Here is a 17,622-nt window from a genome sequence, read left to right as displayed (position 1 = left end):
TAATGCCGGAGGGTTTCTAGGCCTCATAAGGTCTCTAGCAAGGGCTTACTGGAAAGGGCCCGCTTGACCCGTAGAAAGTTCACACCCTGGTAGATAATAAAAATAACCTTTTTCTAATCGTATCAAACATTACTCCGACAGGTCGACGAAAACAATACATGCAGCGGCGAATCTCAACCACTGCAGGAAAAAGATCTGAAAAAAGCCAAGCTGAAGAGAATGAAGGAGTTAAAGTCTTCACAGGTTATGATGGATGTGTTCTTATATACTTTGTTCCTTTTCCTTTTACTGATGGTAGCGTACGGCCATCGAGATCCCATCGCGTACGAGATGACGAATCATTTGGAGAATCAATTCTCATTATCAGTAAGTTTTCTGCTTTCTCATTCACATATGTACTATTTTGTGTGAGTCACACAAAGAGTAATGAGTGTTTTTTTTTCTGATAAAACCTTTTGATTTCGTTGACAAAGCCCTTAATTTGCGTGATCACTGAAATCAAAATCTTATGCAAAAAGTGCTCTTATTTGATACTATTTGTTTTTGACGTTTTAAAAGTAAAATCTGTATTTTTTATGTGCGTTTTGATGGCAACGGAACCAGTGACAATTATATAGCTTGCAGTGCCCGATCCAGACCTTGAGATAAGGGGGTGGGTCTCCAAAAAAAAATGTTTTCGGCCCTTCGGGCCTCAGTTTGGTATAAAAATAAGAGGGGGGGGGGGGGGTGGCGGGGCCCTTGGGCCCCTCCCCTGGATCCGCCACTGACTGGCAGCGCTGATATCCTTGCTCCTTGTTCTGGGCCCCCAACGGACTCAGGAATTACCAGAAATGCGTTTCGAATTTCCCTCCAACCTGATTGGCAAACAGACAATGGCTTTTTTAACAGGCTAATCATGGCGCGTACTCCAATCCTGGTACACAGGTGGGGGACCGGAATAAAGATTTCGACACTGTTTCGCCGACGAACTTAACAAGAAGTTTAGTTCCGTCTGTGTCGCAGGCTAAGACAATTAATGCACTCTTAAGTTTCGACTCGTACTTCATGACCGAGTCCGATGAGTTCAGGACGCTGTACCAGGATCCCATAACCAGGGTTGTATCCATTTCAATGGGCTATCTCTCATGTCAAACTCTTCAAATGGATGTGTGCATGAAGGCTGGGGAATGAAGTAAGTAGCGTCCCAATTTACTTCTAATCTATAAAGTCCGACATAAATATAGGTCAGACATTGATGTTTAGACTCCTAGCTTCTATTTGTTTATTTTAGGCTTCAAAATATATAGACGTTTGGGGCTGGGCTCTAACGTCTCTTCTTCCGATAATTTTTGTACGTCCATGGTATAATGGCCAGGCTCCATCCGCATCCGAAGATGGACTGATTAGTGATAGGTGCTCGGCTCTTGTTGGCATGACAAGGATCAGACAGCTAAGAATTAAGGAAGGTAAGGATAAAAAAGAATTTTATATCTAAGTTTACTTAATGAAAAAGCCAGTGCGCCTTTCTAATACTAATCGGTCTTCAGACATTGTTTTTTTCTTTTCTTTTCTCGAGGATTTGGAAGTCCCACCCAATTGTGCTAACCCTTAATAAAAACCCTGAGGTTTTTAATATCCTACGCTTAGTTGACGATATATTGAGAAAATAGAGGGTCTGTGAAAATAAAACATCCATTTATTTTTGTTTGGAAAGCTGAAATTGTATAAAGTGTGCACAAGGAGGCTTTTTTAAAGTTCAGCGGTTAACTCAGTTACGCGGATGAGATAGTTTTTAATCGTATTGTTAGCGTCTTTCGTAGAGCTAACGTTACTTAGGAATGTAGCCTGGCGAAGCTTACTCGAACAAAACAGAATCACACTGACTTAATATGTCTTTTCTTAGATTCTTGCGGTTATGACATTCCAACAGTCGAGAAGTTTCTCTTAAATGATTGCTATGGATTATATTCAATGGAAGACGAAGACATGGCTATTTATCAACCCGACTGGATCCCTGTTCCTCCAAACACACCAGCAGAAAACATAACACATGAGCTTTGTCCAAGGCCATGGCGTTATCACACGGCCAGTGATTTGAAAGGGGTCCCAATGTGGGGAAAAACAACCATGTACTCTGGGGGAGGGTATGTTGCAGAGCTTGGCTACTACATTTCAAAGGCGCAAGAGGTAATTCTAGAACTCGCGCAACACAAATGGCTTGATCGTCGATCTCGTGGAATCTTCGTCGAATTGACAGTCTATAACGCGCAAGTAAACCTTTTCAGCGTCATCACCCTTCTAGCTGAGGGAATGCCGACAGGAGGTGTAGTTACCTTCCGTAGGATTGACACCATACGTGTCTACAGGTACCTGGGAGAACTCGGTAATGTGACATTGGCCGCCGAGCTTATCATCTGTCTTGTGATTATATTTTTTCTTTACAAAGTTATCAAGCGGTTATACCATCAAAGACTGTCATATTTCACAAACTTCTGGAATCTCGTTGATCTTTTTCAAGTCTTGTTCGCGTTAGTGTCCGTCGCTCTGTATTTTGTTAAGATGGTAAGCATCAACGAAACCATGAAAGATCTCAGCGAGAATCCATTTATTTTCGTCAGTTTCTCCATGCTGCTAACGTGGAGCGCGATTGATACCTACATGATAGCATTTGTTGTCTTTCTCACAACAATCAAGTTTCTATACCTTTTGAGGTACAACAATCACATCAAACTACTCAGTCGAACGTTTTCTAACATGCGCAAGGAAATTATTCTATTCACATTGCAATTTATGTTGTGGTTTCTTCCTTTCGTGCTTATGGCTCACATATGGTTTGGTGCTCATTTAGAGGATTTTATTTCTCTGCCGTCTTCATTTCAAGCAATGCTTAACGCCATTTTAGGAGCATCCTACTTTCACGACCTAGAGCAGGTCAATCGGGTTCTTGGCCCTGCCCTCTTTCTCACTTACAGTGTTCTCATGGAACTCATCCTTCTAAACATGTTTGTGTCCATAATAAACGCTGCTTTTGAGGACAGAGAATCCACGATGATAGATTCTGAGACGGACCCTGAACTAGTAGAGTTCTTAATGAAGAAGTTCAAAGATTTATTCGGGTTTAACCTGCTGGCCAATACTATCGGTCCTCAAGAGAAATGGACAGTGGACGATTCCAGCGACGAAGACAACTTGTTTAGAGCAGAATACAAGAAAAATGGATTGGATAACACTTTCAAAGAGCTTAACAAGAAATTGACATCGTTACGGGACAGATTCAGGACTTTCTCACTTACTGAGACAGAAGAAGATATGCTTTTAGAAATAATAATAAAGAGGGAACACGACAGTCTACGATCTCTACCGTGTGAAGAATCGGGTACGTCGGAGTCGTCGACTTCCAGTCCAAAGTAATCGGGTGTCGGGCGGGTTTAAAAAAAATGTTAGAGTTATAAAAGTCTAAGTCAACTTTAAGTATTTTAATACTTTAAAACAACGTGTTTAAAAACACTTTGCGGAGGTCAACGTGAATATCATAGAAATTTGCACTCCCTCCTTTCTTTTCTTAGGTTATGGATTGTACTCAGTCTTAAGACCGTACATTTGTCAGAATTAAATTTTGTTCTTCGACAAAGTTGTTTACTGCTTTAAGACAAGTTAGTGTGATGATTGCCTAAGGTGGACTCTCTCTAACAGGGCCATGTACTTCCCAGGGAGGTGCCCGACCCATAGAATGTAGTCAAAGAGCATAGATAGATCAAGTAAAATTTGCGCTTGGGAAACGTTGTTTGACTCTCTCTAAAAGTATTTAGCACATTTGTTTCCAGTACATCTTCAGGCTAATTTGCCCTCTAAGCCTGGGCACTACCGAGACGGATATACCACGAAAGATACGCTTGACAGTTGATTTTGAAGTCGGACTTAAACGACAGGTCAGGTGACTTTGTTTGGGAAACTCAAAAAGTTACCTCCCGTGGTCACATTCCTTTCTCATTGCAGACTTCTTGGTTCACGCATGCAGAGTTACAGAGGACTACAATATTCCACTGAAATACTTTCATCGATTGTGTTTCCGCGAAAAAAAAAGTTCGTCCTTTTCGGTTGAAAGAGAAAGCCATTATTCAACGCAGCCTTTGAAATGCTCGGGAATGTGACCACGTGAGTTCACCATCTTGGTTTGGCAGGCAAAGCCACGTGACGAAAGTCGTCAATGTTTAGAGGCAAAATCATCTTTCACACATATTTTTGAATTCGAGGTCTACCTGTACTTGTTTTGGTAGTGTTCCCATTACGCCGGGCACCTAGCGTGTCAAGTAGCCTCCAGCCCTGTGCAAACGAACGCCTCAATGTTGGCAACTCCATGTTGCGTGTTACTTATATTGCGTCCGTTTGCGCACCCTGTTGCATGTTGTTGGGAGTTGTTGCGAAAAGTTTGAAACCAGTCAAACTTTTGAGCCAACACTCCTAACATTTCTTTTCAGTTCCGTGATCACCGAAACGTAGCGCAACAATGTTGGATCCGTTTGCACAACTTTCCCAGCTTTGTTGGGGCCATGTACGCGCATTGCACTGGGTTTCTCCAGTCTTAACGAGGGCACCAAAAGTTCGTTATTAAAAGCAAACGCGTAATATCCGATACCCTACGTATTCCGAATTGGCAAATGTGATTTGGTTACTATGTAAAGGATGGCTGACGACAATGATCCTCTGACCTAATGCGCCGTGCCATGAAAAACGCTATAAAATTAATCACGAAAAGCAGGCTTCTAATTTCTACGCGACTTAAGCATCTGAGAAAGTTATAACGAAGGAAAGTATGGCTTAAGCTTTTATGACAACATGATGAAAACTTCCTATATGCCGCTACTACTTTGAAGAAAAAAGCTTCTTACGTGATGACAGTCAAAACCATGTTGGTAGAAGCCAATGCGCATGACACCAGTTAGGATACTTGATTCGTGTCTTTTGATCGTGGCATTAGGCAATCGATTGGTTTCCTCACTTACATGCAAACTGTCAAAAGACTCAATCTTCGGTCGTAAATATCTGTGTAAGGTAGATAACAGCTTAACCGAATAACTGAGGAGTTCGTGCGCAAAATATTTCAACTCTTCTTTACTTGCACTTATCGATGTTTCTATATAGTAACTGACGCACCCATTGTCTCTTGATACTAAGCTGGCCGTAACCCTTACTGTTTAATCTTGAATCTTGAGTCATGTGATGGTTAAACGTAACTATATGGTGGTCATCCAGGTAGTTCGCAAATTTTAAAGGCGTTTAGTCTCCTTATGGCCGGTTTTACTGATTAATTGTTAGAGGAAGACTGTAAACTGCAGTACAAATGAATTGTTCTGACTGTTGATATTGTTATTGTTATCGTGCAACGAATAGTTTCTGTCGGCGACCACCGATGATAAGTCACGTGTACCACATATCAATGTTTCTATGTAGTTGCCGCAACCTGTAGTTTTTGATACTAATCTGGCCCCAACCCTTATTGTTTAATCTTGCACCCCAAGTCATGTCATGGTTAAACTTAGCTATGTGATGGTCATCCAGTTAGTTATTAAACTGTAAACTGATCTATGCTGTCCCACTGGAATCTAACTAATGAAATTTTTGATGAAATTGTGCGATTGTTGTTGTTGTTGTTGTTGAATGAAGAGTTTCCACGTGACCATTCGTTACATAAGCTGCTGGTGGTAGGTGACTAATTATAATGTTCGGTTGCCAGCCCTTCTCAAGTATCCATCAGGTTCAAAGTGTACATGTATAGAGTATCCTAGCTCATTAAATATGAACCTTTCTGTTAGGAAAACAAGTGGTCATCTTACTTTCCCTAAAGATTTTGTTGACGATGGTTTACATAAAAAGCTCTGGAAGTTGTTGGCACGGCCTGAAGGTCTAACAGTGGCCAGATTACTGGTCGTTACGTTCATGTCTGTAAAGTTTTACGAGAACCAATATCGAGGTGTTTTTCTTTCCATTTTACCTGGCGCCGTTTAAGGGATCTAAAGAAGTGTTAATTTAGCCTGGATAAGATGAATTAAGTGCACCTCAGTTGTCACTTGGTCGAACATGGCCTAAAAATTTATTTTGTCGTGTTGGAGAGAAATTTTCTTAAAACGTTTTGCTTTAATAAGTCATTTTCTAGGTGAACATATCGTTTAATGAGACCTTATGCTATTTTCTTTTTATCCAGGTAACAAGGAAGATAACTCGGATACAAATAATTTTCAACGCTTTATTGACGAAAAATACAATATCTTAAACATGCTGTTAAATATTTTCTAATTGATTCAATTTTCTCTTGGCGATATTTCGTTGTGTAAGGCTCGGCTCGGCCCGGCTTTAGGTTCTTTAAATAACATCATTATAAATATGTCTCTATTCACTTTATTGTCTTTTTGCCAGCAAGGCGATGGGCTATAGCCACTGAATTAATCCGTGCCAGTTCGCTTGAAATTGAAACCCAGGACAGTTTGGCTATTGTTCTCTTTTAATGCACTGAGTTTTGTTTGTTAAGGTAGTTTTGTCAACATATCAGTGACCTGCCTCCTGTTACTCATCTCTTTTAATCAAACAAAGTTCACGGTATACCTTTGCTCATTCAAGCCGACAAGACGCAAAATTATCATCCGGCAAATCTCGAAGACGAGATGAAGAAGGTTACGTGCTCACTCCTGTAGACATATTTCTGTGCGCATGTCTCTGCTTTGATGTTTCGGTAGTTCCACTGAAACGTTTTATATTTGTCCTACGGTGACACGGTAACATAGTTCTTTTCAAGCCACTGCCTCACGCCCATCATGTCATAGCCCATAGGACCAGGCCCACCTTCATAAGCAACTCTTCCGTCCTCAATTACATGGAAGCGGATGGGAAGGGCACCGTAGGCAATGTTGGCTGCGTCAAGCATTGTGTCCACCACTACTGGACATCCGGGAAGTTTTCGCGCCAATACTCGGGCGGCGAGGCATCTTTCGTTCTGTGTTCTGTGTGTTCGGATTTCGCAATTGTCCTGGAACAAAATAAATTTGTTAGCACTTGCTACCCAATCAATATTAGCGTATAAGAAAATATATACCACTCTTATGTGCTAGTCAGTATTACCTCGTATCTCAGTAACATTGAAATTATAAGTTTGACTTAAAGATAAAATTTACATGCGCAAAAGTGTTTCGCTTGCCGCAGGACAAAATGCGTTTGAGACTCCCCCAAGTGCTAGAATGTTGAGAATGTGTTTGTGGCAACGTTGTTTTTTTTTCTGTCTCTCTTTTTTTTCCTATAGTTTTTAAAGTTTTCGCGTTTTCTGGAAGAACTAATTAAAGTTACCTCTAGTGCCCATCCGTCAGAGGGATGCGCCTCCTCAATATAAACAACACAAAAGTCAGCAACTTGGCTGAAGTCGTTGACCATCTTCTGAAATGCATCTAACTGGCTCATGAATATTGGGCAGGTGCAGCTTCCAAAGTTCAGAACGAGAGGACGTCCAGGTTTTGCCATCTTCAACAGGGAAAAACAGTGTTTTGCAGACAAGGAAACGACAGGTGTGTCAGGTGCTTTACAGCCTTCCTTGATCTTCTTGTACAGGTCCAACTCCACGCTGTGCCATACGTTTTGGAACATCTGATCGCTGAAGAGGGATTCCCAGTAAGAGGCCACAGGCAACTTTGTCCTGGTGACGGCATCGAAAGCTCGGACAATGACATCTCGAAAAAGTGGCCTTGGTTTGAGTAACGCTCCAATTGAAAATACGAAAAACAGCAAGCTGTAAGCTGCGAAGGTTTGGAAAACCTGAAGTAATTGCAGGAACATGTTGACGCTACGATGTCAAAATTGAACTGAGTACCTTAACGACCTTCAGTTGGTTTATCTCACACAAAAACAGTATCTCTGGGACGTGATTAGTAGGTTGACACTTCCCACTGAATGCGTCAGAACAATGCATTGCTCAATTTTCTTAGAATGCACTTGACCAGTCTCCGTGGTTCAGTGACTATTGCATGTAATCAATATCCCGGTACAGTAATCTCAACATTTGAATACTGTAGGAAATAGCGGCAAATGCTGAAACACAGCTCACATTTTCGGCACGTTTGCACAGCTGTAGCACAAGCTTTCATTGCTACCCCTGAAAAAATGTCCATGATTTGATGCAAAATCTAGGAAAACATCCCGTGTGGTTTGCAGACAACTTGTTATGAGCTCCTTTGTCACGCGTATAATATAGTCATATCAAAGGCATGCAAAGGACGGGAAATAGATTCTTCTGGACTAATTGCTTATTTTCCAGTCATATGTTCCAATATACAAAGAAAGTCTAAAGGGGCGAATGCAAAATGCTTTTCAATGAATTTTTGGTTCGTCTTTCTAGGTCAACATTTTTCGTGTTTAAATAGATGTCGTGGCCGTATCCAAATATCGGAAGACAAGGTCCACAATACTTGAAAGGGATTACTCAGTGTGTTGCGACTGAATGGTGTTAGGAAATTATTCCTTGGGGGACAGTTTTGGATGTTTGTAAAAATACAACGTAAAGTATGAGACAAGAGGGAAAAAAGGCCAAATAACGATTCAATTTTGAGGACGGTGGTGCCATATTTATGGTGAATTACCGCCTTTTTTTCTTTCCTTTTTGCTTTTTGTGTGATTCGGAGTTTGCTCGTTTCCATGGTGGACATGTTATGTTTTCATAGTGTCTGTCTGGCCTCTAATCAAAAGGGTTTTAAGACAATTAACTGTGGGTTATACATGTATCTCACGTAAAACAACTGAGAAAGTGCCAAATAAAATTCTGCTATTTCTGAATAATTTTATCAAACTTCAATCCACTTTCTAACAACTTTCATTATCGATTCTGATCAACCACCAACGAAAAATTTAAATACATTTGTCCATTCCTAAAATGGCAAATCCAAATTTGCTTATCATGAGAAATAACACTGACATCATTAAACAAAATTGCGTTAGGCTTTTTAAGTTTTTCGCTTGCGGAAGAATGACGAAATTCCTGTGCAGTAAAGGATAATTAAAGCACTGGTACGAAAAACGCCAATTGAACGATGATGTAAATTCTATTTTCAGAGTTTGAATTACGTAATTGAGTCATGGGATCGGGCCACTCACGGCAAGAGGTAAATTGAACGATTCAGCGGTGTAGCGCTTTGGTGAAGGGCAAAATACTGAAGTTATTACCTAGAGATACTCTAAATTGCAACCTAAAAGTCTTTGTTTCCACATGATGTTGAGGACTCTTCCGATAAACGAGTGATCTAGAAACCTCAGATTTCTTGCTTTCGTGTTATAGTTTTAATGTTAGCTTGGATTTCGTGTTACTTTGGGCTCCATTGACGTCAAACGAGGGTAGTTCGTGTGTTCGACAATCGCGCTTTTTGTGCATCTTGAACCAAAAGCCAGGAAAGACACGCTACCAGACAACCCCCAACGAAAGTATTACACGATACAGAGGTTCGTTAGTTCAAACCCTCAAGAATAATGGTTTAATGATTTTGCTCACCCGGTGTCAGACTAGTACATACGTTAATACGGATACTGAGGGGACCATAGAAAGTTTCCGTATTGACGGTCCAGTCTCTATCCACTTCCTTGTCCTGCCATTTCAATCAGTTAATAGTACGTCAACGAAGAAATCGCATTGCTTTAAACAAGTTTCCTTAGAAAGTTCGTTGACGACAGGAATAAATAATCAGTGAATGGCAGACTTACGTAAAATGTTATCTCTAGCATCTTCCATTCGTACGAAGCCCATATCACCTTAAAGTAGCTGTAATGATGCAAATCATTTTAAATTGTCCTTTCGTATTGAGTCCCGAACGATTAAGAAGAAAAAAAACAACAACAAAAAAAACATATCGAGTACATATAAGAAGTTTCGCTTGGAAAAAATTGTCTTGTGATTAGCAAAGAAAATTCAGCATAATTTTGAAAACACGGAAAATATAATCTCTTGTGAGTCGGTCTTTTTAGTACAGTGAATATAATTTTAAGGGTATATCCTGCACGACTGATTGATTTATTACAGGAATTTTAAAACGTGAATTTACTCTTTTGCAATTGGCAATAACTGGTTTTAAAGCAAAACGGCGTGCATTTTGTCCATTGCCCTCAACAGGGTAATAAAATTGAGACTGTCGTCCTAAACAGGGTATGTATTTTAGGAATTTTGTGTCCTAAACAGGGTTAGGGTTTCAAATCCCCCAGCTGCTCAACTACACCCAAGTATTGGTCGACTGCCCCCTACCAAACCCCCCCCCCCCCCCTCGGAGGGGCTCTACTGAAATTTAGTTGCATCCTTCCTCACGAACAAGCAATTGCAAAAAAATTCAAATGTGGTCCTAGTTGTTTGAAGGCTTTAACTTAAACCCTTGTAAGTACCAATATCAATATTCTCCTTACAGTATCACAATTACATCACCAAAAGAAAAGGTTAGGAGATTAAAACGTGATCGACAAGAGGGAAAATTTCTTGATCTTTTATAAAATTCTCTCAACTTGAAACTTATGGAAAGGTATGGAGGTCAATTTGGAGAATTTGTGTGTGGATATTGGGGCCTAAAGGGCGTCAAGTACGAGTTGGCATGGGAACTATCCCTGCATTTGCGCTAACCGTCGTTCGAACTTCTCAGCCTAGGCGCTCAAAACTCTCAAAACTCAAGGAAACATTTCGGTCGAGAAAAACAATTTGAAATACATAAAATTCATAAGAATCAATTTAAGTTTTAATTCATTGCCGATGGAAAAATTGAGAAGAATATGAAGATCGAGAAGTATGTGCCTACTTTGCACAAATCTCCCAAGGTTCAATAGAAAAAATAGATGCTTGAAAAAGTACTTTCCTGGCCCGAAAACTCTTTGGGAGTTTTGAGAAATACTCGCAGGCCGGTCACGTATTAAACAGAGCTCTAAGTTGTTTTCTGGGTGTACAAAGTATTAAACATTATTCCTTACTTTTCTTCGGCGGATGCCCTCACAATGAAAAATGAGAAAGGATGGGTGGATTGGTATACATTATCAAAACCGCTCACGAACAACCCATTCTTTAAATACTTACACGTATGCAATGCGACTCGAATCATGTCCATTGAGATGAGAGTTTAACTTAGCTTAAGCAACAAACAATCAGTGCTTTTGGTTTAGAGCTCAGCTCAACCGTAACGTGAGTTACATTAAGAGTGTATATACACCCATGCGAGTGTCTTCGGTGGACGAAGGTCTACTACAAAAGTTTTGCATTTTTGATAGATTTGTATGAGCTGGTCTTGGATCACATACACGTTTAGTTGACCGTTGCCAACTTTATGCACGTGCAGAAATAAAGGATTAACTTGAGAAGCAAAATGACCTGTTTTAAAATTGTGAAGAGCTTAGTAAAGGTCATTCACAGAACGAAAGTAGCTAATAACTCGGCTTCGACACTTACATGTAATGTTCGTTCTTAAATAATGCGAACCTTGCTAAACCGCCGAAAGAGGGACAAAGCAAGAAGCCACGACATTTTAAGAGAATCAGTCGGTTAATATTAGCTTGGAAAACAAAACAACATATTTCCTTTAGAATGGAAGTAAAGAAATGTGTAAGCTAGTCAGTTTAGCGAATAATCGTTGCTAGACTCAATTTAGTTGCGTCGGCAAAGTAAAAGCCTGCTAGACTAAAACATTGACTGCACTGGGCTTTCAAGCGGATTTGTCTTGCGCTAATTACCCAGGTGTAAAACCTACCTCTTTTTTCAAGACAACATACTTTAATCCATCGCATTAAGTCTCTACACGCCAGAGGTCAGGATACAGAGTTGTAGACATAGCTTTAATAGTTTCTTTTTGTTATCTCTGATTCTCAATCGTTGCATTAAGATGACCCCAAATTAAGCGGGCCCAGTCTTTTGACCATGAAAGATGTATATACCCGGACTCATTAAGTAGTTTGCAGATTTACAGTTTTTGTGCCGCGGTTGCTCTTCACTATCTATTGACTGAAGATAATCCTGATTCTTGAATCTGGGAATTCTGTTAACTTTGCTTGTGGAATCCGGAATGCTGCGTTTTCTGGGTTTTGGAATCCGGAATTCAGCTTAAGGAATTCTAAATCCCACTAACGACTGGAATCCCGAGTCCAGTACCTTGAATCCGGAATCCACAACGTGGAATCCAGAATCCAGTATCCAAGACCCAGTTTCTTGGACAAAAATGGAAGAGAAAAGAAAAGAAAAGAAAAGAAAAAAAAGAGTAAAAAAATTGGCAGCTGATGTTACTTCTTACTTTTAATCATCATTTCCGTAAAAAAGAGAAGTAACCGCGATTCTGTCATGAGTTTGACAAAAAAGTTTGATTTGTGATCTGAAAATTCTCTCAAACTGACAGGTGAAAATGCTTTCTTCCTCAAAAAATAAATGAAAACAAAGGCAAAAGAGCTTTTTCCAGGCCGCTTAAAGTTATAAATTGGTAAATGGGTAAGCAACATTCCGTTTGGTTCTTACCAACCGGAATGAACGGAAAGGAATGGAATTTCCGAAAAGTGACCTTTTAACCTTTTACCTTCCGGAATTTCCGAAACTTTCTTTTAAATGGTAAGCACCCCTGGAGACTGTTGAAAGTAGAGAGACGAAAATCCGAGTCTGAACGCTGACGTCATTTTTTAAAAAATAGACAAATATGCATGAGCGTGCATATATAGAAGTTTTTATAGGATGGCAAGCATACTCACCTTATAATAACCTTTTATTCTAAAACAAAGTTTAGATGGTATTTATTATTTCAGTGAGGACATTGTGTTCTTAATGGTAGGTCAAAGAAAAAAATGAACTTTAGAATCTGAAAAGGTAAAAACACAAGAATGGCAATATTTTCCTCACGCTCTTAACTTTATGGTGTATACGTGTAGGTGTGTTCGGTCGGAAGTCAATGACGTTGACCTAGCCTTATTTATCATGGTTAAAATTATCACGTACAGCTTTGTTCTCCTCAAACTTACATCAGGCAACAACTTCCTTACCAAAAAAAAATAAAAAAATAAAAAAATAAAAAATAAAGGTGATTCATTTCTCCTTGCTTGTCCATTCTGTTTTGTTCAAGTGATATGATACACAACCGCAAATCTCTTTTAAAAATGCCTCCGACTGGCGGTTCAGACGTAAAACCTTGAAACTTTGGAAGCCTACTAAGAAGGGGCAGTGGGGTTTTCAAACGTGCGGGACGCAGATTTTTTGTCTGGGCTTGGGTCGATTTTATAATAGACTTGGTATGGATATTCCGTTTGCGGTTGTACAGTGTTCGGCATCCTAAAAACTGACCTTAAGATGCTTCGGGATAGGTATTTCAGCTGTTTTGTCTTTTTGAAGGTTGTCACAAAAGACAATCAATTACAAGACTCAAAGGAATAAAAGAAAACAGATTGAAGAAGAAAAGGAATGTGAAAAAAGGAATGACATAGCAGATATTTGACGGAAAGATTTAGTCAAGTGACTTCTTCTACAGCCCACTTATACATTTGTGATCGGTCTAGTGATGAAACTGCGAGAGGAATCTGTCTTAATCTTCCATTTATTAGATTAAATAATATACACTCTGGTGGAAGAAAAATGCGCTAATCACTGCGGACAACATTTTAGAATTGGGCCTAAATGATTAAGAAATTTATGGAGGACTAGAAGTCTTGCATATTAATATTTCCCACTTGTCTCAGTCTCAATGTTTGAAAGAAAGATGCACGTGGATTAGTTAACAAATTCGTCGAAAATGTGATGTATGGATTCGTATCACTTTCCTGGTTAGATGTTTTCATCCGCAAGCCAATTACTATAAAATCTCAAGAAGTATTTCACTGTTATTATTGGCTTATTTCCTTTAAAGAGCTTTACTTGCTGAGAAGTCATGATTTAGTCATCAGATCACTCTTGATCTTTATCTGAAGTGTCCTCAAATGAGAGTCTTTGATTAAAGAAATCAGCAAAAAACTTCCACTAATTAAAATTCTCGGTGAAAGTTTCCTTGAACGGTCTTCCTCTTTCTTGCTTGTATCTCCAGCCTATCTACCCTGTAGCATACTGACGAAGCTATGCTTGTATGCGAGCAGGGGAGATGTCTTTGGCTTTGATACTGAATGATCCCTTATTACGGTAATGAGCCGACTGCGTCTCAAGGACTTTGCGATAACATCGTATTCACTCGGTAATCCTGTAGCCATAACATCACCTCGCGCATTTTGTATTTCATGGGCCCAGCGCCACCGGCGTAAGCGACAGTTTTATTTTGCACAACGTAAAGGCGAATAGGAACAGCGCCATAAGCAATGTTTGCGCAATTCAACATGGTATCCACCGCAACGTAAAATCCAGAAAGGTCCACCGACTTTGCCATCTTCTTGGCTGCCCTGCATCTTTCCTCCTGTGTACGGTGCATTGGAATTTCGTTGGTTCCCTTAAAGGAAATCGCAAGTAAAATGAGCTTTTCTTTTAAGACTGTGGTTAATTGATTTAAATAAGGTTTATTCAATGGAAAATGAACAACCACTCAATGACCTTGGGCTCCAGGCTAGATGTTGCCAGTATGTCGTGGGCCGGTGGGCAATACGCTTCGCAGGGAAAAAAACGTAGGCAGTTAACTGTATAGTTTTGCGCTAAAACTGTCAAAAAAGGAAAATCATAAATGTTTACCTAATCTATTTTCGTCCCCTTTTAAAGGCGGGGAGGAAACAGTTAAGTGCCAACATTGTTGCAGAAAGAAAGAACAAGACGATTTACGTCATCTTTCTAAGACGTTCTCGCTGGCTAGTGCATATAGTGTACACTATAAACCACAAGGGTCAAAGTAACTTTGGAAAAGAAATAAACTTCGTTTTTTTATGTCTGAACTAGAAAATTCTGCAAAGTCGGCCTGAGAGACTAAAGGCTAATTTTTAAAAATGCTTCAAATAAAAAGTATGGCCGGCATGAGGAAATTTGGCATGCGATTTTCTTCTTGACAGTAGGAGGTTGAGATTTTGTTTTGGAAAAGTGGCATTTTTCCAAGTTACATAGATGCCACTCGTCAGTAAAATTAGCAGCAAGGTCCAACAACTAAACCGGAGGTCAACAGATTATTCAATAACTTTTAACGCGAAATAATAAAAACCGGAAAGCCTCCCAAAAAGAGACAAGTTACCTTGAATGCCCATCCATCTACAGGATGTGCTTCTTCGATGTACACCACAGCAAAATCGGCGATATCAGAGAACTGGTCTTTTAATTGACGGTATCTCTTCAGCATTTCCATAAATACGGGACACGTGGAGCTCCCAAAGTTCAGGACCAACGGCCGACTTCCCTTGGCAAAGTCCAAAAGTCTGTGGTAGCGGTTTCCATGTATGGACACCACCGGTGAATTGTAGGCCTTGCCGTTTGGTTTTACCCTTTTGTTGATGTCAGCCAGTAGGCAGTGGTACACGTTCTGAAACATTTTCCAGGTAAACAGTGAATCCCAGTAAACGTCGGTCGGCAAGGAAGTATCGGGAGTCATTTTGCACATCGCTATGCTGATTACTGATTTAAAAAATGGGAGAACTTTGAGAAGCCAGCCCAGCGTGAAAATCGCAGCCAAAAATGAGTAGATGAAGAGACGCTGTAGAATCTGAAACTCGTGGAGCATTTTTGCTGTAGTAGGTTTAATACAGAGGGACCGCTCAGTTCCAAAATGGATAAATATGTTGTTTTGCTGCCCTTTTATACTGATCCGCCCACACAGTGATGGACTAGTAGAAATCCGCTTTCGTTGAGTGACTTAAAACAATACCTAAAGCACAGTCTACTGAGTTACCGGTATGCAATTACCGCAATTAAAAATATCTCGTCATGGTATGCCATAAAGGTGGCTTGATATGGACGTGGGACGAAAAAGACTGGTGGCCAAAGATTTGAGCGAGTTCATCAAGGAATAAATTGCCAAATGGCGAAGTCCGTTTGACCTGAGTTATTTCGAATTTCCTCTCCCACCATCGCGATTCCTGATTTTTTTTGGCAAAAATTAATTTAAACAAACAAGCACTGTAGTACACTTGTTGTTAATTGTTCCACGCTTGTTGTTATTTATATTGCTACCGACTGCGCTGGACAACCTTGCCTTGTACTCCAAAACTGGCCGAAATCATGGACGTTGAAAAAAAGAGACATTTAGTTGACTTTTATGCACATAGTGTTGCATTACATGATTCTATTCGATGTCTAAATGAAGAAATGTAAGCTTTCGTGCTCAAGGTGTCAGTTCAGCACCGAATTACTGTGATTGCTAAAAGCCGATGAATAAAAGCGCAATGAATCGTTCGCTTCCCATGGGGGACAATAATGTAATACAATTAACAACAAATGCGTTACATCTAATCGAGATCTAATGTACCGCTCGTTATTTTTCTGAAACTGCTTGTACTGTACCGCTAAGCTGGTCCTCACAATAGAGGCTTTTAAAAGTTATCTTCGTTTTTTGTGACTTTGATCAAGGCATCCGGCTATGCTAGTGCCTAAAATAGAGGCGCATTTGTCACTTCTGATTTAGCGATACCATTAGTCTGTTGCCTTGACGCTTTCATGATCCTCGACATAGCCGTAAAATTTTATACCGCAATCGGATTGGCAAGGGTCATAAGTTTTTCTTTGCAAACTGGCCAATGCAACCTCAGTTGAGTAAAGTTTATATATTTCTTCCTTTCTTTTTATTGGATAGACCGCAGAAAATAGAAAACCTTTATAACTTGTTAACTTCCTAATAAATTAGACAATAAATTAAATTGACTCTCGTTTGACAGCAAATATGTATTCAGACATGATTAACCAGTTAAAGTAAAAGAAAGAATGTCACATAAAATTAGTCTTCAATCACCTTAGTCCCTTTTTTAGCACGATTTCTTAAAGGTGCAGTAGCGATCATTTTATAGTGTTAGTTATTGAGAAACCCGCAGAAACATTTAGTTTATCTGTGGGAATTCAAAACCGTGGCTTGTAGTCTTGTTGAAAACTACAGTAACTTAGTTTGCTTCTGCAATGTGGAAAACTGCCAAGCGTGCACGTGCTAAGAGTATCTTGAGCAACTTGTACTGTCCCTGAGGGAGGAGAGGGTACGTTTTACAATGTTTTTTAGTTGGTAGCTTGAAATAGTCATCATCTGGCAATACAAACTTGAGGCCCAAGGTGGGCTCATTTTATCTTCCCCCCCCCCCCCCCCCCCCACTCTCATACAGTGCCTCGTTTTACAGGTAAACGTAAAGTTACTGAAAGGAAAGAAATCGCAGCAAGGATGTTGGCCACACCTGGGAATCGATCTTAGTACCTCTCTCACATCCGGGGGGACTCCCTTATATAAGCAATATAGGGTATGTGCCGTCCCGAAGGGTAGGGGTTTTGCGCCGTTTTGGTCTGAAAACTTGTACAGACTTTGCCCATTTTGGTCTGGAATCGGGTATGGCTTTCTAGGGAACGACAGGAATGTATGAACGTATTGATTCTTTCAATTCCAAAATTATAATTAAAAAGAAAGAAAAATATGCGAATGCAAAATGGATTTTAGCAGGAGGCCATCAGCTCCTGATTTTAAGAAAAAGTTTTCTGTTGGTGCTCTAATCTAAGCAATGATGACATAATTTCTTGGAGGACAGGTCTAA

At 39.9% G+C, this 17,622-nt stretch overlaps 3 protein-coding genes across 3 annotated transcripts in view; 1 reads left to right on the top strand and 2 right to left on the bottom strand.

Moving 5' to 3' along the window:
• LOC140928433 (polycystin-1-like protein 2) overlaps window positions 1-3,642 on the top strand; it is a 28,991-nt gene extending 25,349 nt beyond the window's left edge. Inside the window, exons 18-20 of the mRNA XM_073378185.1 lie at window positions 142-366; window positions 1,271-1,445; window positions 1,883-3,642. Of these exons, the coding sequence (XP_073234286.1) occupies window positions 142-366; window positions 1,271-1,445; window positions 1,883-3,390 (1,908 nt within the window). The 3' untranslated portion in view covers window positions 3,391-3,642. The remainder of the gene's footprint in view (window positions 1-141; window positions 367-1,270; window positions 1,446-1,882) is intronic.
• Window positions 3,643-6,209: 2,567 nt separating this feature from the next.
• On the bottom strand, window positions 6,210-8,021 carry LOC140926906 (type I iodothyronine deiodinase-like). Its single transcript, XM_073376581.1, has 2 exons — window positions 7,315-8,021; window positions 6,210-7,000 (listed from the first exon to the last, which is right to left on the bottom strand). Exons 1-2 carry the CDS (start codon window positions 7,795-7,797, stop codon window positions 6,737-6,739), a joined length of 747 nt encoding a protein of 248 aa, XP_073232682.1. The 5' UTR covers window positions 7,798-8,021; the 3' UTR covers window positions 6,210-6,736.
• A 5,159-nt stretch (window positions 8,022-13,180) lies between these two features.
• LOC140928432 (thyroxine 5-deiodinase-like) lies at window positions 13,181-16,617 on the bottom strand. Its single transcript, XM_073378184.1, has 2 exons — window positions 15,138-16,617; window positions 13,181-14,414 (listed from the first exon to the last, which is right to left on the bottom strand). The coding sequence occupies exons 1-2, from the start codon at window positions 15,618-15,620 to the stop codon at window positions 14,133-14,135; spliced, it is 765 nt and encodes a 254-aa protein (XP_073234285.1). The 5' UTR covers window positions 15,621-16,617; the 3' UTR covers window positions 13,181-14,132.
• Window positions 16,618-17,622: the final 1,005 nt, after the last annotated feature.

This window comes from Porites lutea, chromosome 2 (genome assembly GCF_958299795.1).
Source record: "Porites lutea chromosome 2, jaPorLute2.1, whole genome shotgun sequence".
NCBI lineage: Eukaryota > Metazoa > Cnidaria > Anthozoa > Scleractinia > Poritidae > Porites > Porites lutea.
The sequence above is the reverse complement of the archived record's forward strand: the minus strand, read 5'-3'. Positions and strand labels throughout refer to the sequence as shown.